Source organism: Calliopsis andreniformis, chromosome 9 (genome assembly GCF_051401765.1).
Source record: "Calliopsis andreniformis isolate RMS-2024a chromosome 9, iyCalAndr_principal, whole genome shotgun sequence".
In the NCBI taxonomy this organism is placed as follows: domain Eukaryota; kingdom Metazoa; phylum Arthropoda; class Insecta; order Hymenoptera; family Andrenidae; genus Calliopsis; species Calliopsis andreniformis.
This window is the reverse complement of record NC_135070.1, coordinates 12,312,260-12,340,060: the sequence shown is the minus strand read 5'-3', so window position 1 is coordinate 12,340,060 and position 27,801 is coordinate 12,312,260. Positions and strand designations below refer to the sequence as shown.

The 27,801-nt window shown below is 39.5% G+C and overlaps 2 protein-coding genes across 4 annotated transcripts; one reads left to right on the top strand and one right to left on the bottom strand.

The window, feature by feature from the left end:
* The first annotated feature begins 772 nt into the window (after positions 1 to 772).
* Positions 773 to 23,281, top strand: LOC143183587 (uncharacterized). 3 transcript variants are annotated; one of them, XM_076385196.1, is made up of 9 exons: positions 773 to 966; positions 1,048 to 1,234; positions 10,001 to 10,225; positions 10,624 to 11,201; positions 17,786 to 17,966; positions 18,639 to 18,773; positions 19,681 to 20,164; positions 20,240 to 20,495; positions 21,249 to 23,281. In XM_076385196.1, exons 3-9 carry the CDS (start codon positions 10,003 to 10,005, stop codon positions 21,606 to 21,608), a joined length of 2,217 nt encoding a protein of 738 aa, XP_076241311.1. In that variant the 5' UTR covers positions 773 to 966; positions 1,048 to 1,234; positions 10,001 to 10,002; the 3' UTR covers positions 21,609 to 23,281. The 3 variants fall into 3 exon arrangements, with proteins under 3 accessions (XP_076241311.1, XP_076241313.1, XP_076241310.1); XM_076385198.1 differs by having other exon boundaries at positions 773 to 1,234; positions 19,771 to 20,164; XM_076385195.1 differs by having other exon boundaries at positions 773 to 1,234.
* Positions 23,282 to 23,841: 560 nt separating this feature from the next.
* On the bottom strand, positions 23,842 to 27,522 carry LOC143183145 (uncharacterized). Its single transcript, XM_076384597.1, has 2 exons — positions 27,383 to 27,522; positions 23,842 to 25,150 (listed from the first exon to the last, which is right to left on the bottom strand). The coding sequence occupies exon 2, from the start codon at positions 25,148 to 25,150 to the stop codon at positions 24,920 to 24,922; it is 231 nt and encodes a 76-aa protein (XP_076240712.1). The 5' UTR covers positions 27,383 to 27,522; the 3' UTR covers positions 23,842 to 24,919.
* Positions 27,523 to 27,801: the final 279 nt, after the last annotated feature.

Below are 27,801 nucleotides of genomic sequence, written 5' to 3'. Positions count from 1 at the left end.
CACGCATATCTTAGGCGTTTTCTCAATAATTAATAATTCTGGAACGAAGTCTCAAACGCATTTTCAATATTCTTTATCTTCGTCTTATTTTAACATGCAGAATCGACTCTTAAACCTTCTGCCACCTGTTCTCGAGAACCCTGTATACAAGTGTTTCTACACAACACATTTAAATTACAAAACACAGTCCCTCAGATATTTCCTTTTCAACAATAAAACCATCTTCAAACTCAACTACCCCCAAGGTGTTACACCCTTCCACGCCTGCAAACGAAGAAACACGGAAACCTGCAAGAAGCAGCTTAAAAGCAACTAAAACGACATCTACGCCCTTTTTCATCGTTTCATCGAAAGCTGGTCGAGCTTCTCGAGATATGCATTCATTAGAGAAACGAGAGGACGATACATCGCGGGATCGCTAGAAAAATCGAAGCGCGCGGCGAGGATAGCTCCGTTATACCCGCGCACCGTGGCACCTTCACTTCTCGCTGCAGCACAGGCGGTATAGTCAGAGCCCCTGCCTTCGCTATACTACGTTGTGCCGCTGACCCAAATGAATCCTATGGCCAGTCAGTCCCGGTCCGGGCTTCTTCGCGGCAATATTGCTCGCTCGATCGCAGCTGGCACCGTTTCGAACGCGCTCGTTCCCACTCGGCCTGACGTACAACGTCCAAATCTCCGTTCCCCTCTAACAGTACGTGTGTGTCGACCGGATCCACTCGCGAATCGTGACTCCGATTCCTGGTTCCTCGAAGGACCTGCGTGCCCATATTGAAGCGGGAAATCGGGACTTACAGGAATTCTGCGCGGATCGTAAACAGTGAAAGTTTTTAAATGGAAGAGGGACTCTCGAGGAACACCTAATTGTTCTTAAATGTGTCACTAACTTTCTGAGAACGACACGCGGTGATCTGGAGGATCAACAGAGATTGTCTTCTCTTTATTTGAGGACGAAGGGATTTTCTAGTGCGTAAATTTCAGAAGCTGTCAGTGTCTCAAGACTCGTTTTTCAAGGATCAGATGTGTTTAACGATAGATCGATCATAGAGGCAAATCGTCGGAGGCTGTTGGACCAGGGGAGAGGTGATCGAGAATGCCAGGGGCCGAGGACGCAAAAACATAGAAATCGCCGCTGTACCGGCTGCTGAGAGGATCAGATCGATCGAGATCCAGATAGCGATGCGGTTGCATTCCGCGGCAACGATCGTTCCCGCGTAATCACTGACACTCTGCAGTGAGTATCTGATTGGTTTCTTTCGTACCTGCCCTCGGGATCGCTTCCTTCTCTTAGCTTCTTGCTAACGAAGGAAATGATTTGTGGAATATGAAGGACGCCCCCGCCTCGCGTCCTTGCGTTAGCTTGTGAACGGTGCATTAATTCGCTCAATGAGCATAACAATGTAAATGTAGCCCTCAGTCGGACACGCCGTCCCCGATGCTCTGCAATTTTGAAATTGCGCTAGTTCCGCGGGGAGAATTCTAATTTCGTTTCCTTCTGGAATCTCGATTGCTACTGCTGTCTATGTTTTACAATTCTGCACGAACGATTTGCAGTAATCAGATTCTTTTTCTTCGTTTGAGATTCCTTTTGGTCGAGCTTTAACGTATAAACTTTATTTAGGATTCTGGTCAGTCTTGGAAGAAGGTTCGCTATGTTCTGAATCTGAAATTTTAAAGTTTGGGTAAAACGAGACATTGATGTATTTACTAGGTATAGAAATCTTTATGAGTTTGGTCGCTTGTGAGTGGTTGAAATATTGCTGTGGTTAATTCATGATTCAGAGAAGTTTGGAGTATCTTTTGTGGTAGAGAATGTTACTTACAATTGGTATAGGTCACGGTATTTATACTAACTCAATTTGATATGAAAAAGAAAGAAAGTGTTGATGACTGTGTCAGTACCGATTATTGGGTACTTTAGTCTATTACTTCATTAAACCATTTACGTTATTAAATTGTTTCTTATTACAGAAATCTGGTAATCCAACTAAACCATGTTACAATACTAATGCTATACCAGATGAAAGTTAAACGTTGTGTTCTCGATAAATTATATACCTGTTGTATATGAATATGAAGTAATTTAGAAGAGGATTTTACACTGTAAGATCATATAACGTTCATTAAAATAGCCAAAAGATGTTCACTCAATATAAATTCACAAATCTCGAGGAAAAAGTTTAATAAATTTCGAGTAGCATAGAAAATAAACTAGATATCTGTGCAGTTTCTTTCTCCAAAAAATATTGTAGTTACATACATACTTCACACCTAAATGAAAATGTCTACAATATATATGAAAGGCCTACGATATATTAAGATATATTTTTTTAAGATATTTCTTATTTCTCGTAAGAAATACTATATGCTCTTAAAAACCGCTGTGTCTTGTTCAGATCACTTTACATATAGGTATTATCTGAAGATACAAGTATATTCTCGTAAAAACTGAAACGAGTTTTGCTTACGGTAAATACCTACGCAAAATGAAAGGCGGGACCCAAATACGAGATTTAAGCGGACAGTGGGTAGTAATGTCACGAACTTCTTCAGTTTGATCTTTCTTTTTCATACAGTCTTCCTCTGTCATTCAAGGTTGTTCGATGATGTCCATTAAATGAGAATTTAAAGCCTCTTACCGTATGCAAAATTGAAGGTTTCCGTTAAAACTTCGAAAGCGGATTAAGTAACTGAACATGCACAAGTTTCATGTCGTAAAATCCCATAAAGGTATTTGCGTTATGAATAAGTAGGGTACATCGTACTTAAGAATAGATGATATGAAACATCTAGCAAATCCTTGAAAGCACTCCAAAGACTCGTGAGTAAAAATATTCTAAGGACAAAAGCATGTCCATTATCGACACACTAGCAATATCAGAAAGAAGAACAAAAGAGATGAAGATAAAAAAAGAAGATTAAAAATTAACCACGAAGTTAATTCTGAAGATGTTTCAAGAAATAATCACAGGAATCCATGGATTACCTTTTTCAATCCCTTTTTAATCTCTCAGGAGAAATACTTTAAAGCAGCTAAAAATTCAATCTGAAAATATCCCATTTTGCTCCAAGGACCTCTGAACCACTTTCCACTCACAACCCTTCTTTACATCACCTTAATGGCACCATTAAAAAATACCAACTGCAACATGTGGAACCTGAAGAAACCCTATACAGTGGCTACACGAAACGTTCAGTTTCCAATGGTCCATATCGGAGCATCGGTAAGAGGAAACTTGATACAGCGGCGAATCGAGAAGAGAAAGAGGGAGGAGGATTCCTAGTCCGCGAAATAGCCGTTCTTCCCTGACCTCGAAACCACGCGGAACATAGACAGCGTGGTGTGCGTCGCCTAAGGAATTTGGCACGCACAGTGTTCAACGTTCGAGTACCAAGCGCAACGACTATCGGTGTGCACTCGAAGCCATACCGAAGTTGGCCTAAATCCCTCAGAGACGATCAACATGGAGAACGTTGAACCGACAACGTGATCGACGATGCAAACCAGCCGCGCCTAATCTTCGACGACACAGCCGATGGATCGACTCCGCGCGGTTACTTTCTCGTGGTATTCGTAACCCACTTTTCGAGTCGACGATGCAATCTCCCGCGCCAACACTCGAATTAGAAGGATCTAATTCGCTCGAATCATCGTCAACCTCGCTGCAGCTGTTCACAGCTCGAGCATCGGCTGCTCTTTGAAGCTGCTCAGGTTCTCTCGGTCTCTTTGATCAGTAGAATTTTTTATTTGCCACTTCATAAAAATGTTGGAGAGAAGGAAATTTCTTTAATAATTTTTTGCAGTAATTTGACTGATAAAAAATTCATAATTGTTTTGTATTACTTTATAGAACAGTCTTTAAAAAAATTAAATAGTTACTAGTATTGTGGAATGATTATACAGATAGCATAGCAAAGTTTACAGAGAAATAACAGGCTTGAAGGTCTGGCGGCTTTTATAATTTAGTACTGTTTGAGACATTCTAAGGTGTGTCTTGTAGCAGGCTAACATATTTTTGAGAAATTTATCTCCAATCTTAATTCAGACAGAAGAATACCTGCTTCGTCAGAATATATAGTGAATCAACACAAGCAGAATCACTAAGAATGATTATTACCCAAATATCACCTAGAAGAATCTCCCCGTTTTCCAACTCATAAAGTTTCTGAAATTAATGATTAATGAGCATCGTACATATTCACAGCAGAATATCATTAAATTTGAAATGAAGCTAGCAATAAAACTCGTTATAAGCAGTACTCTGCGGTGCAACACCCCGAATCAGAAATCGCAGATTCTCAATAAAAAAATGTCTGAATTCCTCCATCCTGTAATTAACTCGACTCCAAAAACACGAAGAAAGCAGCTTTCGTTCCGATTTCCAAATCCAGAGACAGAAACGCTCCTGCAGCTTCGCCGCTGGCGATCCACTGCGAATCGAAGCTACTCGCCAATCTGAGAATCTCGCGCTGGAGGATCGCTGATTGATCGTGAGAAACCGTTTCAAGGTGGAGGCCGATCCTTTCCGAGCTCAGAAGAGACAGGAACTGCTACTATAAGCAGAGAGAGGCAAAGGAACGCAGGTTCGCGAAGAGGGACAGAGACACTGTGGACTTGCGGAGAAGTGGGCGAGAAGAGTTTCACATGACCGAGTTAGAGCATCCAGTTTTACAGAGGGGGAGGCCACAGTGACACTAGATATCATTTTCACGTAGGCTGGCTGATCACTCGCTGGAGAGCCTCTAATTGGCCAAAGGTCACAATCATGAAGCGTAATTTCATCCCACTGTGTAAGGTAATTGCGGGAATTGCCGCCCCCTCCACTGACGCCACTGTTCGTGCCTCGAATTAAATCACAAACACCGATTACGGGGTAAATTGCTAGGCCGATTTTGCCCGCTGGGCAAGTCGAATTTCAGGAAGCTGGCCAGACGCGTTGCTGCAACGATAGGCGGTTTTCTTGGTCGCAAGACCTGGAGAAAGAGAGAGTGAGGCTGAAATGAAAACACGGAGCAGAGCAATTGTTTTTTATCGCCTGGACCGGGCCAGTTAACGCGTGTTTATGGCGCTTAAACGCCGCAACTTGCTCGCGCGAGCAATTTTCAAACGTGCCTGTTAGCGACCAGGGAAAATTGATGGAGAATCTGAACTCGTTTCGCCGATGAAGGAGAATCTGTGGATAGTTTGCTGTAATTTGAAGGTGTGTTGTTCGTTAGGCCTGAATTGATACAAATTCTTGGGATGCTTTTAGTAGAAAAATGTGTAGAAGTTGCTGTCGTTAGTTTCTCTTGGTACTAAAGAGTTTGTAGAAGTACTATATTATCATCTTTGTGAAAATCGATAGTTTAGCTTTAAATGGATTATTCTCACAGGTTTGCAGTCTTTTCTTGTAGAGCAAGTGTATGAATTCTTGTAGAATCAGATATGCAGATCTGTGAACTATCGTTCACATTACCTGAATTCAAGAGCCAAGAAGAGAAAGTTCGCTTTAGAGCTCTTGACATTACTTTTAGAATGCTATAAAACTTGCAATATGTGTGAGTTGATACTGTCAAGATCTACAAATACGAAACCTTTGAAATAGCTATTTTTATATCGGAAATCAAACCAGAAAATAGCTTCCGTTCTTCAAACTTTCTAACAATTATAACAGTCTCTCTAGAACCAATTTGAACAACCTTTCTTCATTCGAATTTTTTAATTAAAAAAGAGAAAACCCATAGTGGACGGACTTGCTCTTTGTCAATAAAAAGTTATACCATAAATCTCATCCGCCAAGAACACCAAATTTTACAATCAGAAAATACTACCTCATATTTCTCTCCAAATTTGTCTTTTATTCCCCAGTCACGGAAAGTTCGAAATTATTCCAATAATTTCAGTAAAGGATTGGCGAATCCTTGCAAGAAGAAGGGTCAGGCTCCCCGCTAGGTCTTCCCTCGAGGAATTTTGTTTTGTTAGAACTGGTTCGAGCTTCCTTAGCCGAAACAAGACCATGCTTCGTTGGCGTCAGCATCTTCCCTTTTGATCTAGCCTGGCTTCACACAGGCCAAGCATTTTTTTCTGACCTTGCTCGACGTTATACCTCTCGACATTCCAGCCTAATCGAACGACACACCTCTCTCCTTGTTCCGTCCCATAATCCATGGCCTCTGCTGGTTAGAAACGTGTTTCTTCAATGTAAATGTGTGCTTCGATATACGTGATTAGGAAGCAGTCTCGTTTGAGCTGGTTGCTGTGTCTTTGATGGCTTACGATTGGAGCAAATATCCTCATGCTGGTATTTTCGATATTTTGAGGGAGACGTCTGACTTTTAAAAAGAAATAAGTACCCATAAATTGGTGGCTTTATAGATTGACTTCTGACTGAATCCAAGGAATTTTTGTGGACTCTTATCACGAGATTTTTGAGCCAGGGCCTTTTAAGTGGTCTGCTTGTTTCCTCGGGTCGTAAACGATATCTCCTTGTGTTGTATAAGTTTCTTTCTTTAAAAAGCTATATGGTAAAAAATTGGTCTTTCTCTTTAACACATTCTCTACCCAGAGGTGACGTGGTTAAAATGTTCTACCTTTTTTAATTTATTTTTAATTTATTTTAAATGTTATTACTCCAAATAATAGGCATACTACTCTCACTCGAGTCAATAAGAATACTGCACATAAGACATTTTAGTAGTAATTAACAAGTAATTTGAAATTCTTATGTGGCAGTATATGTGATTACTATCCTATCGAACTTTATAGAAGTTCTTTGACTCTTCCTAGACCAGATGTCAACAGGCGGGGACCCCTCAATTTAATATTCCAAGTTGCTTCTAGAAATAGAAAGCTAGCAAATTTATCTTCATTGTACTCTCCAGCGAGATTTCGTTTTGTCGAAATACATGCGAAAGTAAATTCATCTTTTAAGGATTCGCCGCGTAGCGCGCGTGTTTCCGTGGACTTTCTTCGGCTTAACCTACTTCCGGCAGAAGCGACAGGAAGAACGACGTTCGCATCGGGCAAAAGAGCCGACTGTTACAATAGAGACAACAGAGCCTTCAGACTGGTTTCTTCGAACGACATTGTTATCAGTGGAAGGAAAATTAACCTGGTTTCTGTGCCTCCTAACTGGCTGAAATTCACACCAGCGAACAATAATTTCACTGCGACTAACAGCCACGTAAATTGAAATTCACGGAACTACTGGGGTGTGTTTCCACTAAGTAAGGAACAAGGGATTCAGAGAATGCGCTTTAATTGCTTGAGCTTCTAGTTACAGCAGGAGATCCTATAGTCTATCAAGTATTTAGAAGACCTACTCAAACGTGTGAACTATGAAACCTTCAAAGGCTTTAGGAACATTAAGTGGGATATACTTAAGCGAGCTGGTTAAACAACAATTTAGCGTATCGCAAATAGTACAGTGAAATTGTAATACAATTTTAAAATAGAAAAACTTTAAAAAAATAAATGGAAATAATTGATCCAAAGCTTTTTTTCTAAATTTCTAAAAATTAAGGATTCTATTTATTTATAGATTTTCTTAGCTTGTTTCGAACGCTAATCATGTTCATTTAACAAAGTTACGCAAGAAAATGATTATTACCACTGGTTCTCTAGAGCGATTTGCAAACGAGAAATTTTGAAATCCGCCGCTGATTCCAATATCGAGTTCCCTGTAGTCGATTGCTAATTCCTCGGTCGATACTTTGCAACGAAAAAAATTATATTGCAACGTGTGGTCTCGTTAGCTCTACGTGAAAGTGAGCAGCCTCGAAACGTGGAAAAGGCATTCGACTATCGCTCGTGAAGCGCGCAAGTTGAGGATACATATTTATTATAATTTTCGATCGGCGATACACCTGAGATAAGGACCAAATGATTGTAAAGTAGTTCATTTAAAAACTTCACGATCCATTCACCCCAGAATTTATCTGTTTTAATGAATTCTTGCTCCTGTTACTCCTGGAACATTCCTTCTGGTTTTGCTTTTTTAGAAGTCTCAAGGATTTCAGTCAATTCTTTTGATTTTTAATGAAATCACCTCGGAAGAAAACCCATGACTGACATCTGAAGAGATATTTCCTCATAGTGTAACAATCGCAGCGTTGAAATGTCTGCTCCGCAACATGATGCAGAAATTGCCGTGTTTAACGCGTGGTATTAGCCAAATGTCTGCTTTCCTTCGAATGACAGAAGTCTAGGAAATTAACTCGTGAATATTCACGTAATCAAGATCCGCTGTTTCAAAATTTCAGTGATCTATAATTCTGCAACGATAAATTATTAGGTTTCAAAACTTGTTAGCCATTCATTTTTAATACTCTTTGATCATAAAATTACATTAAATTAGGAGGATGTCATATTTGAATAGTGACCCATGGTTCCTAAATCTGAGAATATTGAATTGGCAAATATCCTCTGGAATGTGGTTTTTGTAATTCTTCTAGATTTTAACATTACTAGATTTGAAATTTTTAATTAATTTACTGTATAATAATTTTACGATTAAAATATCTGAATACCAGAATCTCTTATTTCCATTTTTATTAGGTATTTTTCTATCTCTTTTAAATTCAAATTTCTCTGCGTTTTAGATTGCTAAATCCTGCATACGTAAATTATTCCTCACTTAATAACTTTCAACCACTATATTCCAATACGAGGAGTATAATAATAGTTCCAATAATCTCTACGACCATCCGTCCATAAAACACAAAAACTCTAATGATATTAAATTCTAATGCTTTCAATATCGTCTTCAACATTATCTCCAAATTCTATATTCATAGAACTCTCCATTCACAAATTACTTTCTAACAATTCCCCTGTCTTAAATGTCCCCTTAATTAAACCCTTTTTCGTCCCTCATCCCATCACGCAATTAAATCAGAGCATTTCCGCGATTTCTGGCAAGCGTCCCTTGCTTCATCCAACAAAAGTCGGAGTCAAAGTGCACCAGAATACCGTCCGCAGGAATTCGCTAGCTCGGGTCGGCTCCAATAATAAATTAGACCGTGGCTGCACGCGGAATAGAAAGTTGCAGCGGGGCCAGTGCAGCAAAAGAAGCGGCCAGAAGCGGAGAAAACATGGCCGAATACGTAGAACGAGGAAGAAGAAGGACTCGGCTCGATAAGCCGCGCGCATTGCTCTTCAACGTCCCCTTCGTTTACCACGGTTGACATTTTCCTCGGCACCTCGTGAAACGAGCCACGACTTCCTCCTTCCCGCCAGTAATAACTCCGCTGTAACCGGCAGCGTTGATTAACAACGATTCCAGGCCGTTCTTCCTCGTGCACGAGGATGTAATAATTCGACGCGTACGACGCTAATTGCCGGAGCTTTCATCGAGATTAAGGTGTTACCACTCTCACTGGGAGACTCGCCTTTGAAAAGCCAGGGAACAGCAGAATCCACACCTTCCTTCCCTGCGGTTTCCCTTTAATTGAGCGCCGAGCTGTTCGTCTTCTCGGTCCTCTTGCACTTCTTTTTTTTCACCTTCGACATCTCCTTATTCCTCCCGGTTCTGCAGTTCGATTTTCTTGTCTCGTTCCAGCTGGGGGGGACGGCAGATTCTTTTTAAAGAAACTGGGACAGATTGAGTGTGTTTTAATGAGGCTGGTTTATTTTACTGCTCGTAAAGTTTGTTACGCTTCTTCTGCGTACGTGACAGGGGAGATCGTAATGGATGATTAGGGGAATTAACACGCGTGAAGGTGCATTCGCTGGGGGCAGTTGGATTTAGATTTCCCTCGTCTTCTGGTTTCTTTCGACTTTTTTTGTGATGAAAGGATTTGATAAGTTCTTGTTTCTCCTTTTTGTTAGCTTCTACCATGATTATAATAAAGATGGCCTAAAATCTAGCCGATGTAATCTGTCAGTATGAAGAAACCCTTTGCAGGTCTTTCACTTGTCGGCCTGAACACAACCGAACTAAAATTAAAAATGTAAGATATTTTCAGGGTTTCATCCTCAGGGTGTTATATTTACTGACGAAAGTGCTAATTCTGTTTCCAGAGATGCGAAACGAGGTAGGAGAATGGCTGCCCACCTGCGTAGGTTCACCGATATGCATCCTGTTGCTATCGTGGTCACTACTGATCTATCAGAACCAGCCATCTTCCGCGAAGAGGAGGATCGACGTGTTCACTGTGGCCATTCTCTCCCAAAGTCTCGTTCACGAACTCGGACTTCTATTCTACGCTATCCTCACGCTTATTCGACCGAGTAACCACTTCGGAGGTAATTGATCAACTTACGCAATTATCAACAAATGACTTTACCGCGAAATTGAAGGGACTTTGTAAATGAACATTGTTGGGTAACTGCACTAAGTCACTTTAAATTGTTACTGCTATTATAGGCGAGGGATTAACGTAGAGTTCTCTGAAATTGCTGAAAGTGAAATTTGAAAAAAGATTAATTAATACTTTGACTCTGTGATTACTTGTATCTTTCTACGTATATTTATGCTAGTAATAAAGGCTGCTCTACAGAAAATTAAAAACACACAAAATGTAATGAAAATCCTGGTAGTTAATATTATATTACCAAAGATTATTTTATAGAGAATAGTTAATCAAGAATTCAAGAATTCAAAGTTCCACCCTGCATTAACAAGAATTCCTTTCATCCCATAGAATTCTGCTCGACCCTAGTTTGGTTATTGAACTCATCCAGTATCCTCCAGGAGTTAACTCTGACATCGATCGCCATCTTCACAGCGATCAGCACCAGGGATGACAGTATACACGTCACTAAAAATCACATCAAGTACCACCTAGTTAGTCTGAGTGTGATCGGTGCCTGCGTCGGTATCACTGGAGTCCTCAACTTCGAGCCAGACCTCTGTGTATTCCTGGCACATGAGATTTCCATCAGATATGGCGTCTTCGTGAACTCCCTGCGATGTCTGTTAATGTTGGCCACAGTTATCAGTCTACTACTGGCCGTGTTCAGAAGCACCTGCCGTACACGGAAGGCAGAGTTGCTGAAATCTGTATCTGACCTGTCAGAGACCAGCTCGAAAAATTCCTCTGGAGCTTTTGAATGTCACCCATCTCACTGGGACCCTTCGAGTGGCTCGTGTACCAGCGGGTCTACCAATAGCAGGGCTTGTCTCAGGAAGAAGAAAATCCAGGTGGATGAGGCCAGTGGAAGATCAACCATTTACAGCATCCTCTTCGTCTGCTACGTCTTCCAATATCTACCTATCTTGGTAATGTTACTTTCTTCATGTATCTTTTATGGATGATGGTATATTCTTTCAGAACGCTTTTTTAGCTTGAGGAAGTTGAGTATCTCTAAATCTTTAGATTGATAAAAACTTTTAAAATCCTGAAAAACTAGTCCTTAGACATACCTACATTGATAATATTGAAGCAAGTATTGTTCCGTCATTAAATATTATCATAAAAAGAGAAATTGAAGTACTATTCAAAAATTACTAATCTACCTTTCAATAATTGCTGAATTAACAGGTACTTGATTGATGTCTTTGCCTTTCATTTAAATTAATTTTTAGCTTAAACAAACTTGTAACTCATTTTAGCATATATTGACTATGAAATACTTCTGTAATTCAGGATTAAAGATAAAAAATCAGTAATTATTAAACGTTAAAAAGATTTGCTGAATATTCATCGTTCAAACAGTACAGTTTAGACAAGTCTGCCAGGGAATTTGCTACAGTCGTAGTGTCTTTGCCATAAGAGGTGTATTTCGTAATATGTATCTACAAAATTGCGAACAATCAGTGAGCCGTGACAGCGTTGCACGACTAAAATCGACAGATTTAACCTATTCCCGATTATCTCTCACGAGCGCTTAAAAGTCTAGTATTACGCGGCCGCTCTCTAATCCACTCGCGCAGCTATCGCGTAATTCGTTCCTTAAATTAGCCCGATAAATTGGTATTCAATTAAGGCCGCGATTGTTCCCTAACGACGTGATTGTTCATCGACACTTTAACTACTAGATCATGTTCAGACTAGAGCACGACGTGCGATTCTTTTCTTATTTATAGACGTTGGAGGTCAGGAATTGCATTCTGCTTTCTGCAGCTACATATGAACGTCTTACTTTCGTTCTTTGTTGTACTGCAAATCTTAGAAATCATTTGACACGTGTTCGTGAAAATCCCTTGAACAATGAGCAGCAAATGTTAGCAAATGATTATGGGAATCCTAACTCGCTGAGACTTAGTACTTATTGTTAGTTGATATTTCGGAATACAAGGATATTATAATAAGTTCAACAGTAGTATTTCTAAAAGGTCTTGCGCAAATGAAAGTGCAAAGCTTAGCTTACAATTGATATTTATTGTTTAAAGAAATATACATTAAACGTGAGAGTGAATAATCTGGCAATGAGTCTGTTCATATATTTGTGGCTATTTAAAATGAATCGTGGCAAAATTGTATGGCAGTCAAAGAGTTCCCCGTGTAAACCGGAAGCTCGAGACCCTCTGGACCGGAAGCTGACGAGCCACCAGTCATATTCTCTTTTTTTCTACCGGAATTCCGTTTGGTAGCGAGAAAGTAGTCGCTGAAAGAGAAAGACAAATATATCTCTCCTGTGTTTAAACGAACGATTATTTTCCTTCATATGCAAACAGCTATCATACCTTATTCGATTTTATGGCCGATATAAACGTCTGCCAGGCATTGTCGACGCGTATCGCCATGGAGAAGAAACAGGAAGGGAAGTGGAAAGGACGCGAGGAATGTCTATTGAAATATTCGAAAGTGGGAGCTTAATATGGAAGGAGTCAAGCTCGATGTCAAACTCGATTAAAATTCGTGTGACGATAAAAACACCGACGAAGAAACTCTCCCCTGACCTTCCTCGTTAATATTCATAATCGATTGCGTGACGTGTCCACCTCATAATTGCTTCGAGTGGCCACCACTGAATTGGGTTACTCTTACGCTGTCATTGAAGTCTCCGCGTTCGGCCTCGTTTTCAGTGTTACAACTTTATTTTTTCATCGGAACAGTTCTTCTATTAATTACATGAAATTATAAAAAGTGAATTTTACTACATTCTCTTCTAAAAAATATTGCATTTCGTTAGTAGTTCGTTATTTAATACTTCTTTCCACGCCAGATGAACTCTTAATGGTCTGTTTCTCCGTGTCTGATTACGATTCCTAATGAAGTCATTAAAATAGCAAGCCTTTAATGAATAAAAATACGACCAAGGCTGCGTCCAGTTAATTTTAACCTGTAGTTATTAATTTCATTCATCGTCTTTTGGTTTTGCTTTTCCAATCGTGTTTATAAATACTAATGATCTGTATTCATTAACAGATTTTAATGCCGATCTGCTTGTAGATTGTAAATTAAGTGGAACGCTCGTTCAAATACCTACCACAAATTAAGAACAGAGAGGGCCTTCATTCCTTGATTGTAAATTAAATGTTGACTACTTGTTTTTACTTTAGGCTCCTTCTAATAGGTCTGGGTTAGAAATTAAAAATTAGGTACTTTTTGTTCTAGAATGTAAGAGGAACTTTTCACAGACAAAGCTGCGTTTGGTTCTTTTTTTTAGGCTGTTCGTGCCGAAATTAACTTAAATAACATGAAAATTATAAATGAAATAATTACGAAAGTGCCTTCTAATTATTCGCAATATGACAGTCGATTTCGTTCCAAAAATTGGAATCTAGGGTTGAAAATTCGAAAATTTGAAGATGTGAAGATTTGAAAATTTGAAGATTTAAAAATTCAAAAATTTGAATATTTGAAAATTTAAAGATTTAAAAATTTGAAAATTTGAAATTGCTCGCACTTAAAAAGCAAAAAAAATAATAGAGATATCATGCGTAACTATTTCTAATCACTACTGTAAACTACCATAAACAAATATATTAATGGATTAGTCACTAAAGAGACTATGAGTAACATCTACTCCAGCACTTAAAACACAGATAATTATTTCCACGAACGTAATCCATTGTTAACCCGAGACGGTCTAATGGCTAAGTATACCATGTTCCTAAGTTTCCATATACATCTGCAGCACTATCTTATACAATCGGCCCAAAAAGAAACAGCCAACCAATCGAATCGGCCTCGATCAGAGGGAAAACAGCGAATACTTGAAAATCGATCAAATTCTAGGCGAAGTTTGGACGCAAGCAGCGTAACACAGGCGTTCTCCATCGGGCAATTAAATCGGGGCGCAGCGTTCCAGGCTCGTTCGGGATTCAGTGCGAGTTCGCGACTAAAATTGATTGGAGAAACTCGCCGTGCCTTGAAAGACAAAGAGAAAACGATGGATGGGAAGACGATCGCGAGTGAGAGGAAAAATATGACGCGCCCCTCATTGTGACGCGTGAACCGGAGCGATACGATTGTGCAGCACGCGTGCAGGAGTCCGTTCGCTATGTTTTAAACACGCTCCGCGTGCCGAAAGTATCGCAGTCGTGTTCTGCAGACGTTTCGGAGCAGAAAATCGGTAGAAAATGCCAGAGATCGCGCGCGAGAGGTTTAATAGTCTAATCGAAAGGATAATGAAGCTTGGGAACGGAGAATGCTATCGACCTGTTGCAGATCTACTTTTATCGCGTGGCTTTTCTCAATCCCAGAACCTTTATCTAAATGAACGTGAATATTTGTATTTTAGTATTTTTCTTTAGAAAGCTTCACATCTAACAAGGTTGACAAAATACTGAAAATTATATTTGGTGTTATAGTAGATTTTTCATGGATTTCAGAACTGTAGACTTTGAAGTATATTAATTTGAAACTTTTACTGTGGAGGCTGCAGCATAAATCCTAAAATATTTATTTCGAGATAAGACAAGTCATGATTATTCGTTCTGGAAGTTGAAAAATGGATTAGAAAATTCTTTACATTTTACTTTCAAGATTACGCAATTGATTTGCTCTAGAACACTTTAGACTCTAGACAAATGAAAGGTATTCACGATGAGTCTTGTGAACTTACTGTTAGAAATAATAAGATATGGATTTCTAAGTTTAGTCTTTGTATTTGATATTGATCTTAAAATAGTCAAATATTAAAATACTGAGAATGCACCTAATAAATATATTTAAATTTTCGTTCATCGTCAGGGAAAAACTACTGATCACATTGTAACTAGTACTTCAACTCTTCTGCTCTCATTAATAGCACCAATAACTTCATGAAATTTCTTTTCCTCTTATGCTTACTCTTCATTAAATTTTCACTCATTGCGCAGGCTTTCTAATCAGATCGCGTTTCAAGCAGAGTGAATACATGACGAGTGAAATTCGAAATTTTATTAGATCGTCCATGAATGGTTTCACTGTGTTAATAGAACGATATTTCGAGGTTTCCCTTTCCACGACACTGCCGCTTTCGTCTATTCACCTGCAAACGCACGCACGTCACGTTCCGAAGTCACTGTATCCTCTAATTAAAGTACCTAGTTTCGATTTCACATCTACGCTACTCGTACGTGCGCAATATACACGTTTGATATGATAGCAGGATGAAAGCATAAAATAAAATAACAACTTCTTTTAATTTTAGGGTGTAAAACTTGATTATGCACCATAGTGAAATTTTAATTAAGTATTGTAATAATGCACAGCTGCATTATAACTAGGATTATACAGGATAAAATTATTGGGAAAACTTTCAGTATAACCGTGAATATTAAAAATTTCTTCATAATTTTGAACTAACTTACAATGTTTACTTTTTTAGCTAGTTGCACGTAAGTCTACTGCAACGATTTCCTAAGCGAAACATTAACCCTTTTTTCGCGAGCACCGTATAACATTAACAATTACATAAGTCGAAAGATACGCGTGTTCATTGTTGCATAACCGTTTTTTCTAAATTTTTCCCAAGCCAACGCAGCATTTTGGCCACCGAGAAAGTTGAATGTTCCGTTTCATTAATATGCATACATAAATTGGTGTGCAAATTGAAATTTGTTACCTTGTAACATCGGATAAAACTGATTAAGCTCTTAATATTCAGCTGATGCGTGAAGTTCGATGAATACTAACAAACCTGCCGTGCACTTTAATCTTTTTCGAAAGAACTCCTACCTAGTGAATGAAAGTATAGCCATTTGTCAACATCGAAGTTTACATTGTATCTTTAAAGCGATTTCTCTGCTCAAATATTCAGTTTCCTAATGCAAAATACAACCAGGAACACTTTTTTAAATTAGAAACTCGAGAAAATCGATTTCTTCAGAGACCTGCTTCTTCGAACGAAGATTTCGTTCCTCGATAGTGCAGTTTGTTGCAACTGATGCACTTCATGTTTCCTTCAGTATTTCCTAAATCGAGTTCACGAGAACTGTAAATAATAGAAAACTAGAAATTTGAGAAATTGAATAAATACCAATTCTCTATCTCTAGGTATCAATACAAATATAAATTCTCTACTTGTATAAATATTTAAATTCTGCATTTATATTCATCACGAGATAAATTGTTAAGCTCAAATATAATAGATCAATTTTCTACTCACTCACTCATCGTTCAAACAGAATGCCACACAGCAACACAAGCAATTTATCACTTGCAACTTGCAACAAACCAAATGTTCCGCGCAACCATTGCGTGCGATTTCGTCCTTCCTTTGTCTTCTTCAAACAATGCCATCATATATCCCATATTGCAAAAATGCTACCTTCATAGAATCCTATGATTACTCCAAGAAATTAATCGTGGTTACAGCTGCATAGAGTTGCACGCGCAGGGCAGCGCAAAAACGCGCGGCGCGCTTTTGAAAGCGCGACCGTGGGCAGTTTTCACCATGGAAATCTGGCCCTCGCGAGCTCGTTAAAATCGAAAGTGAAGCCCGAGCCACGTAAGATGACGTTTCCACGTTTCCCTCCTACGTTGGCTGCCCGTCGTTTTTCCCCATTCTATTAGCAGCTAGAAATTACAGGAGCGCACGCGTCGCTCGTTTATCGACGCGTCCACGGCAGACGAACTGAACAATTAGTTGCATGCGATGCTGTTGCATTCCGTTCGCCGCTTTTCGCCCGGCGAAAGCCGACGCCGATCGTTCCTGACACGATTTCTTGTGGAAATCGCCGATAGAAGGGAACGGCTGCGTCCTCAATTGGGTTCTTTACGATTATGATAGCTAGAAGCTGGTACTTCGAGAGCGAAGTTAGACGAAGCAGATGCGAGAGAATTGAGAGCAGGTGGATAGTGTAAATTGGAAAATCTGTTAACTTAAATGAGCGTTGGAATCTTCTATTTTTTAGTAGGCACAAAGGACTCGTTATTAAAAAGGATTTAATATAGACTCTAGCTGTGAATGAGAAAATAGAATTATATAGAGTGTTAGGATATTCAGTTTTGTCTTGATATAAGCTCGGTAGTCCTTTCTAATTTTCTTGGAACTATTTTTTCTGTGTAGTAGGTTCTTGCCTTTGAAAGGGCAAGAGAAACCAGTTCCTACGTTCTCTAAACTGCTATTTGATACCAGTCGTGAACTTATATCGAGACCATAATGTATGTAGTGTTTATTATAGGAAAATATCACTTGATCTTTTGCTACTTTTCAATTCAGAAAATTTTCAATTCACTGAAGTTTCTAATCAAAGAACAGGACATTATTTAATAAAATCTTTTTGTTACAATTTTTTTCGTCTTCTTGCAAAATTGAAATACAGTGAAACGCAGAGAAAAATAATTATTTCACAATTACACACGTTAAAATAGACTTAATATCGAGTGAAAGAGCAAATCCAAAAATATTCTAACTCATTTACAAAAACTAGTGAACTTAAAGTCTAATTACAGTAATAATGAAGCAATATTCTTTATTTTTCCACAGGTGATATCCATCAGACCAACTCTCCTCAGGGATTTCTGCACTCCCCAGAACCTCGCAACCTGGTTACCCCTGGTGAAAGACACCTTGCTACCAGTGTTCCTCGCCCTTTTCGACAAAATGTTTTGCCGCTACGTGGCGAAGGTCTACACAAAGCAGGACCACGCGAGGAGGCTGTCTCACGGTTAGTTTCTATCCTTCGTCCCAAACTGGCACTCACGCTGTGCTCTCGCCTTTAATCAAACTCGAAGTCTTCTGGAAACCTTTGAAGCTCGATTAGGAAAGACGGCATTTCACGCGTGCAAATAGCAATATAGTCGAGAAGGGAACAGGATTCCCTGGTCTCCTGGTATTTCTCCGCGCCGTGTGGCATCGATTTCTGAATGAAAAATGCACACGATGACCCGATGCACGCGTGGGAACGCAGAGATGCATCGACGCGTAATCGTCAAGGAGAAATATCAGTTATGCGACAAGCCACAATCTCGCAATCGCTGTAACCGCATACCGCACGGTTAATTTCCCTCTTACTCGTGCGTGATTTACATTTTTTTTTTTTTTTTTTTTTTTATTCCTTTGTTAGGTTGTAACCTTTTATTACATACCGTTAATAAAATGTTTCACAGGGAAGCTTCGCCGTGTCGAAATAAAACAGAAGAAATTTCTCTATCGTAGATGACATTATCCGACAGTAAAATTATATGCAATGTATTGGCAAACAATGCTCAATTGCACTTTTCGTGGCATTAGTTACACTGATAAATCACGCGAGTGAATTTTCGCAATAAGTGAGAGGAGAAATTGTGGTCTGCCTCGGACGATTTCACGAAAAATTTCTGTTACGCTTCCTTTCCAGGCGGTATAGATGGCAAGTTTCGACATTTCGAGCAGGACACCGAATACAAGCTGCAGTTGAACCTGAACCACGGGCTCAAGTTCCCCCTAACTAACGGAAGCCTATACGGTCGGTTGCACAATCACCAGAACAGAGGTTCGTGCACTGATTTTGTTGCGTTTCACACCTTCGTTCCTTCCTATCAGATAAGTAAGATGCATTTGTCCCACGCTTATGCATGCAAACCAGTAATCGCATTAACAAAAGACTCATTACAATATTCATTGAATTCTCATTTGAAAATTGCCAAGTAGTTGAAAACTTAAGTTACGTGATGGCAGTAATGGTATGTAATTTATATGAGCTCTGTACAACCTCAATACTGTGGTGAATATTAAAGAAAATTTCTTATTATAGGGCTAAGTGTTTGGAATAATTGATTTATAATTTTTTTAAAATTGTTTATCACTTTGATCGCTGTTTTCAAAAAAGGGATTATCAAACTTTCTTTCTCAAATTGTTCGATAAATCCTAGTCTCCTTGTTTATATGAAGTCTCTTTGTCGCTACTCAATGGGCAAGCCTGTTCTGAATTTCTGATCATGAGAGACCCGGTTAACGAGCACTAGGAATTCCGTGCAACGATAATCTTCCGTCGATAGAAAGTTTCAAGTGAGTCATTCCCCTCGCAATTCCTCCATTGCGAATAATTTAAAATTATGGGCCACTACTAGTGAAGTGGAAAATCGATATTCCCAGCCACGTCTCACGGTATCGTACTCTTCAATCAGGGTCATGGCACGCATGCCCTTGAAATCCAATTTTTCTGAATTCTAGATTTTCTGAATTACTAATACCAATACATTAACAAAATAAATGAATCAGTAATTAAGTGACGAATAAACAATTAAGTAGTATTTGAATGAAATTTGAATCTTAAGTTAGTACTTAAACAGTATTTAAATGAAAATTAAAATTTTCTTCGATAATACCAAAGGTCTCAATTCCCTCCTCTGTACCAAATCTACCCATTGAGATACTTCTTAACAAGAATCTTCCAACAGGAAAGACAGGCACGATCACGATGGGGTTTCAGCATTATCCCCGAATGCATTCACTCAACGAGGACAGTAATTACGCTTCCCTACCCGCAGAGATGTCATCCTTCACTAGCTCAACCTTCGAGCCACGTCAGGACGCAAACTCCATGGAGAGCTCGAAGAAGACCACGACAGAGCCACAAAATAAACGACCAAGACCAAACGAGAATTTTCAAGAGGTACCATACTGTCGCAGGAAGATTGGCAGCACCGACGTTTTCGGGCAGAACATGGAGAACCTGGTCCAGCTGGAGGATCCTTTCAGCAAACGGAAGTTCACGAAAAGCCTGGACGAGATAAAGGAGGAGTCTCCGAGGAGGCACACGAGGAGTGTGCTCGGTTTGGAGAATTTAATCGTCGGATTGGATGGCAATCTCCAAGAGCAACGACCATACCCCAGAGTCGCTCTTCGAAGGAACCAGAGCTTCGACCATGCTAGATGCCAGTCGTAAGCTTTCTATTAGCGGTTTTATCCTTATCTTGCTTCAAGAGAAGTCGTTCTGACTTACTGAATGATTTTCAGGTACCATCGACCGATTCTCGATTTGAGATCGTACGACTTGAAGAAGCAGGAGCAGAAGAAGGAGCAAGAAAATGTTCAGAGGCAGGAGACCCAGAAGGAAGCTGATGGATACGAAACTTCGGATGACGAGAGCTGTGATTTGGAGAACGGGGACTTCGACACCATGAGCTCCTGCAAAAGTCGAAGCAGAAGCTGCTGCTCCGTTACCACCGTGGCCAATGATGATTTTGAATACTTTCAGCGTAAGGGAACCAAGGTAACTTCATGAACTTTGTCTATGGTTCATGATTACCTCTTAAATATGTAGGTTTTATTAGAAAGAATCCTTAGCTAATAATAAGTTTGCATTGGAATCACTGCGAAGAGCAAATAGCGCTAGATACAAGAACCTTCACTTTCTGATCTCTATCTGATTGTTCACCAATGATTTTACAAGTACTTGACATTTAAGACATTTAATATGCAACCATTAATCATTCGAAACTCTGCGAAATATCAATAACTGCTGTCAGACGATTCAACAGAGAATAAGGTAAATGTCCCAGTAGCTGACCATGTCCTAGTACCTGAACACTAATACTAATTTAAGCTTAAATTCTGACAAAATTAAAAACAAAAAATAGTATCATAAAATAAGTAATATATTCAGCCACTAGGACGTCATAATTCAAGTATCAAGACATGCATTTTTAGATAATACACTTACTGGGACATTTGACATCTTAAGTGTCAGGATATTAAGACATTTACCTCACTCTATAAAATCTTGCCAAGGCTTAACAAGAGAACATTGAATCCAATTTTTTCTTCGACGTTTAGACCACATCTTTCTACTTACACACGTTCATATAAATAATCGCTGAAGCCTTTGTCAAACGCCCAGTAGCTGTCGAAAGACTTCTGTTATTTAGACGTTCACATGTAGGAGTCATTCGCGAGCACATTATTTGGCCTTTCGTCGATACAAGCGATTGTGTAATGAGCATCGTGAGAACCTCTTATTTCACAGGTGGAGCTGTTGCCCTCGAAGAGAGCCGCTGAGGCAAAGGTCAACATGCGATCTTTCACGCCGCGGATCATCGAGAACGGAACAGACGAACGCGGCGAGAGGAGGAATAAGCTTATCGACACGAAGCCAAGCATACAATCGTACCATCTAAAGAAGACGAGGATAAGCCCTGGGTACTCGATGAACGACCTGGACAAGCTGACTATCGACAGAAAGCTGCCAGATTTGTCGATCGAAAGCTTGAAGAGCATCCTGAAGAACTCAGACGTCAGCTACTTGGACAATGGTGACATCTGTAGGCACGACATTGGCGGTTCTGCGCCTGATTTTAAGAAGATCTTCGTGACGGAATTTATATGAAATTACGAAGAATAGAATTGTTCGAGATTCACGAATTCTGAAGAAAAGCTTCAAGGAAGTAGTTTAAGCACTCTGATGTACTAAGCAGGATTTTGAGTTTAAGCTACTTGTCTGTCTGAGAAAAGGATAGAAGATTTGGGTGTACATTGAAGCAAACTGGGTCGAGAAAAGTATGAAAAAACTGTACAAAGTGTTCATGTAAAATAAGGAATATTCATTTTTTTTTTTTTAAATAAGGTTGATTCTGTACAGATACTGATTAGCTGGAGGAAGAGATGAATATCGGAAGATGAGCTCGACGGAGCTTCTAGAATTGTTATTGAAAGGGCTGTACAAAGTGTTCTTGTAAAATAAGAAAACCTGTTCTTTGAAGAAAACGGGAATCGAACCTCTGGAGAAATCGCGAGGTAATCTGCAGTTCCTCCACGGTTAGAGATCTAGAAAATTATGTAACAGCCACGCGGAAGTGGTCGGATTGGAAAGTTCGCGAGCGCGACGGGTCTAGTTGAAGAAGTCGTTAATTAATTCAATTGCCAGCCTTTTTCTTTCTTCTTTCTTTGAGCGCTCCTTGATACCGATCGTCTCTTCAAGGTTCGTGTCAATGCGATAAAAGCAGTGATTGGACTGCGGATGTTTGCGCAGGAACTGGCCATCTAGTTAAAAAGCTACCCATCTGGGAAAATTGATTCGCGATAATCAAAGAAATTTCCTCTGTCTCAGAAAATCTTGTTCTACATTTTTCTTATTCATTTTCGCAATCAATTATCACTTTCACTATAACACAAATTAAACGCTGCAGAGCATAATTCGAATTTTTTATCATTCAATGCTTCTACAGTAGCTTTTAGTAATCACAGCGAGTTACTTATCTGTTCAGTTATGCATTTGCTGTCTCCAATTTTTCTCAAATTGGATATTCACGACTACCAAGCCTCGTGCATACTAGATAAGAAGGGGAGCCTTGTCGATAAATAAATGAAAAGGGAAGACAATTCTTACTAGGACTTGGAGCAATTCAGTTATGGCACAAATTTTATAGGTACAATAGTGAACACTAAGTATATAAATTACAAAGTAATTTCTTTAGATTTCCTTAAAATTAAGAAAGCAGATTACTCTGAAGTTCTTTTCTGTCATCATGAATTAACATAGCTCGAAAAATTCATGTACTCTATGCAACCTATGAAACCCCTCACTTTATTCATCTCGCATAAAGACATGCGCCTGCATCTGCAGTCCATCGACAAGGACGCGAAGAAATTCGTCGGTGTCTGGCTGGCTAGCGGGAAAAACGAATGGTTAGGACTTTATCCGAGCTGGCGATTCCGCGTTTAAATAGAACGGACGCATTACGGGGCGCGGCATCTGCCCGTAAATCACAGTGTTCTGGCGTAATAAGTTACGGCCAGGGGATCGAAATTGCAGCGCAGTTGAGTTACGAGCCGACCAACTCCGAATAGGAATGCGAACGAACGCGCGTTGTAAAATATTCTGTAAAATACGCTCCCATTGTTTCCGTGAGCCACCCCCTTGTCCCGAGGAATCTTTAATAAAACATTTACGCCCCCTCTCCAACCCTGATCGGTATTGTGTGTGGATCGTTTTGTATATATCTTGTATATTTGTATGGTAATATTTAATTCAAAGTAAATACATGCGAGTGCGTGACAGTATTGGCTACACGCGTTCCTCTGTTAATCCCTTCACGGTCTGTGGAGATTAATTAGTCGTGGAACATATGTTACAGCTGACTTACAGAAGGAGAAAGAGAAGATTCTCTGATTGACTGTTTTAAGGTGGCTAAGTTGTTACAGGAAGAATAAGATGTTGATACGCAGCGCATGGAATATTGCTTTTGTCAGAAAATATCAAAAAATTGTGGCCCACGTAAGACACTTTTTTCGTTCATTTTCTAAAACAAAAATTCCTCTTTAATCCTTTACACTTGTGGTGAATTTAATTCGGTATTTAATAGGTAACGAAGAGCTAGCTATTATTAAAGTACTTGCATCTGTTTCATAAAATGTCGATAATATGTAGATACATTACTTTACTTACTTTATGAATAAAAATAGCGTTAATTAATGTCGAATACGAATAAATGTACAAGTGTAAAGAATTAAAGCTATAATCCTCCAGTTCCTCATATTTTCAGGGTCTCTAAAAGAACACAGTTTGCAACCTATCGAAAGGAAAAGCCATCAGGATCACGAGAGTAAGTTTCAGCATAAAATTTTCTAAAAAAAATTTATTGCTATCGTACAGTAAATTTCAAGATCTACTTGCAAGAGAAATCTGTAGCATCATAAAAATTCGAATCTCTTACCAGTTTCTAAGGAAGCCTATATAACTAGAATTGCGTTCGCTGATAATCATAAAAGTTCCCTATGGGTCGGAGGACTGTAATGATCGTGTGCAGCACGTGTACAGATTGTCAATATTCGTTGTGTTTTAATTCGTATATCAACGAACACTGGATTGCACGTGTACACCCTCCGATAGACCCTAATCGTCGCTTAATCAGCTAATTAAATTGTGTACGCTGCGTTTTACTACGCTAGCGTTGACTAGCAACACACGATTTGGCATCGTCAATAGTATCTCTAATTACGTGCTTGTCAGTGTCGTAGAAACGTGCGTGTCCCTGTGATAGATATAAAAACAGCAAGGTATCTGCTCTGTTATGTAATTACAATCATGACAGCGGAATGCCTCTGATTAGAGGAACACGGATACATCAATTGATTGCATGATAGACATTAACACATTCTTGGTACAGAAAACCCATCAGTTTTTATGTTTAATGAATTTTTATACGAGGGTATGTCCTGTTATCAAAATTCCTTAATTTGATTCATCAACATGATGCAACCAGATCAAATTATTTTCCATTTCTTCAGCTTCCTTTCTGAATACTTTATAATTTTTTGCAAAAACGGAGACTTAAATCAAATAATATATTATCGATGCTGAACCCTCTTAATTTATAAATATCGCCTATTCACTGACATTTTGTATTAGACTAACGTCATTATAATTCTACTTCATTTTGCCGCTACAAATCAAGAAACTATAACTCTTTTAAAACGTAAAAGTATTGAATAGATATTTTTATCGCTATTTCTGAAAAGGAAGGAATTCTACTGAGAATCTTGATTCATAACGACAAAAAGGTGTTGTTACCTACACATAAAATACTTATATCTACATAATGATTCTATCATCGACGTTTCTACATCACTGTACAAATGAGACTCTGTTCGCTTTGGTAAAAAATTGCAACGATCGTGGATCGATCTTGATCGCAAGGGTCAGTGATTCGCATAGACAAGATCGCTACCGCGAAAGATTGCCTCGATCATCGACTTCCGGTTGAACTTTCCACCCCTGGACTCGACGATCGCCACCAGTTGCTGATATCGCTTCCACGCGGTCACTGAGGCCGCTTCCCCTTCCGGTACGTTCTTAATCTTCTGATACACATCCGTGCTCTTGACCGCAGCCTCGGAAGTCTGACACACGCTTTCCGTATCCGGTATCATCTGAAATTTCATGGAACACTTTTAGAAACAAGAACGAATTTAACTTAAAGAGTCTAAAGAAAAAGATATATCTTTAAGTCTCGAGTTCTCCTTGTCATCATCTCGACACACTTTAGTCTTCTTTTCCATAATAATTAGTACTAAACCAAAATAACCACAGTATCATTAATATCTATTAAATACAGGGACAATAATTTTAGTGTTAACAAGTATCAAAAAAATAAATAATTGTGAATTAATGAATATAATAGAATATTTAGCAGTCAGGTAAAAAACATAATTCACATCTGATCTCTCCAGTGACTTCTTACTTTCCCATCAGCTTGGCTAATCTCTACTGAATCTGCTATCCTCTAATTAGTCCAGCACGATGGAAAAGCCCCGATTTAATCGCGAGCCCCGATCTCGGCAACGTTTGCTCAGATTTGACCAATGTTTGTAGGACGCCGTGTATACACATGTAACACAAGCCTAAAGCCAGCCCCCGAAATCAATACTCAGCATTACACTGTTACTAAGGATTCCCATCCCCCGACGCCAGATTCACCCCGGTGCCAGCCAGAGGTTCAATGGCCAAAATACGGGCCTCGCCGCGTTACATTTAGACGAAACGAATGGGAACATACAGTGGCTTCGATTGTCTCTTCCTTTTCGCATTCAAAGCCTCGTTGGCCGCCACTCAATCGCGTGGAAAATGGAAAAATATGGGTAGATGCTTTTAAAAAACCCTCTAATGGCTTCTTTATTCCGAGAGAGATATGCCAAAGAATATGTAGAAAACAAATGAAATTTTGGACAAGTGACAAACTTTACTTTGGAGATGCAACTGTAATAGTCATATTGAAGAGAATGTATTACAGATTTATGCATTCTGAACTCGTTTATAGAAGTATCGGAGTTATAGAGTATTAAATGCACGTTTTTGAAGTCATAGAGGCGACTTACTTTTTTAATAAATTTTTTTGCATTACATTAACTGTATCTTAGGGTTATTAACGATGAGGATTATGGATGAGAAGACTCATTTTTGTTTTATTAAAGATAGAAGAGAAAAAATGAAATAATTTTAAGAAATGAAGGGGATACTGAATTTGGAATGAGAAAATGCTGTGCAAAATTTATCAAAATTTTAGAGAGATTGGAAAGAATTTCTTTAGAAATTTCATAAAACGACCCTAAGAGTATCATGTTTTATGGGAAGAGTTTTCGCATCCCTGCTTCACACTGGAAATATTGGCCGAGTTTCCTTCCACCTTTTCTGAGGGGGAACGGGAACAATAATTCTGACGAAGCTCGTAATACAGGAATTGCTGGTTTTATGACTGGAAAAAAGCTAGCTCGCCCTCTTCTATTTACGGTTCGGGAAGTTTAAGTACTGCAACTTCGGAACTTTCGAAAGACTACCGTCCACTTTAACTTTTCTCGCTTTTCCGTTCGTCCAGCTACGATAAACATTTGTCTTCTTCGGGAATTCGCAGACGTGGACGGTCCAAGTTTCAGAAGAGTTCTCGTTTTTCAGAATATCGTGGTCCTTGATAGATATACGGAGGAATCGAAGTGGAACGTCAATTTCTTTAACTTATAGCTTCTCGTGGAAGTTTACTATGCTTCCATTCCGTGCATCGATTGCAAAATGGCAAGTGACAATTGATTGGAATTTAAAAATTAAAATGCAATATCTTTATTGGTAAATGCTCCGAGGAGGATTTAGCAAGCGTAGTTCGCGAAGTGTTAACTGGACAATTAGGGCTGAGAACAGAGGCTCAAAAAGTCTGTTCGCAACTGCTAACAAATATCAGCGAAGATTTCAAACAGGATTTACTAACCGTTAATTAGTAGCTCGAGTGAGTGATATTAAATTCAGAAACCTAACTTTAGGATCCAATTCGAAAAATGGAGTAATGAACCAAAGGCAGAATATCTCTCACAGAAATAAATCACTTAACTGAATAATATAAGTACACTGAAACAAAGTTTCCCCAATCACATTGCGCCAATAACAGAATTTAATGTTCGCCCAAGAAACCAATTAAAAACATTCAAATGAATATCGACTCGACAACTGGATCAAAAGAATAACAGCTAAACTTCAATATCCAGTTCACAAGGCATCCACCGAAATCAGCCAAGCAAGGCCCATAGTTGTACAGAGGGAGTGGTAATCGGAAAGCCTAGAAACAACCCCGCGAGCGATAAAAAGTGATCCAGCTCTCTCAGAAGAGCAGAACTCACCTCTGGGAGCAGCAGCGTCCTCTTCTTCTCCGTTTCTTCTTCTCTCCTCGTGCTCCTTCCCGATCCAATTAAGCGACGGGTTAAGGTCGTTTCTCACGGAGGCCACCGCGAGACGATCGTATCGAAATCGGAGATGGGATCGATCGGAACGCCGCGAAAGCGGACTCGGAGCACAGCACGGTCCAAGAGTAACTGAAGAAGGCCAACAAACGCCGACCATCAGCTGGTTTCCCCGATTACTGGGCCCCCTCCTTCTCTGACTGGGAACCCACATGTGCCGGCCATATGGGGGGAAAAAGTTGTCGAAGGGCTGGCCAGACAACCGAGGAGCTCGGCTCTTTCGTTAGCACCCTCGTGGCCCGAGTCTCCCCCGTGTCGAGGGTTCGCTTCCGACCACACCGTTCGCGTGCCAATGATTT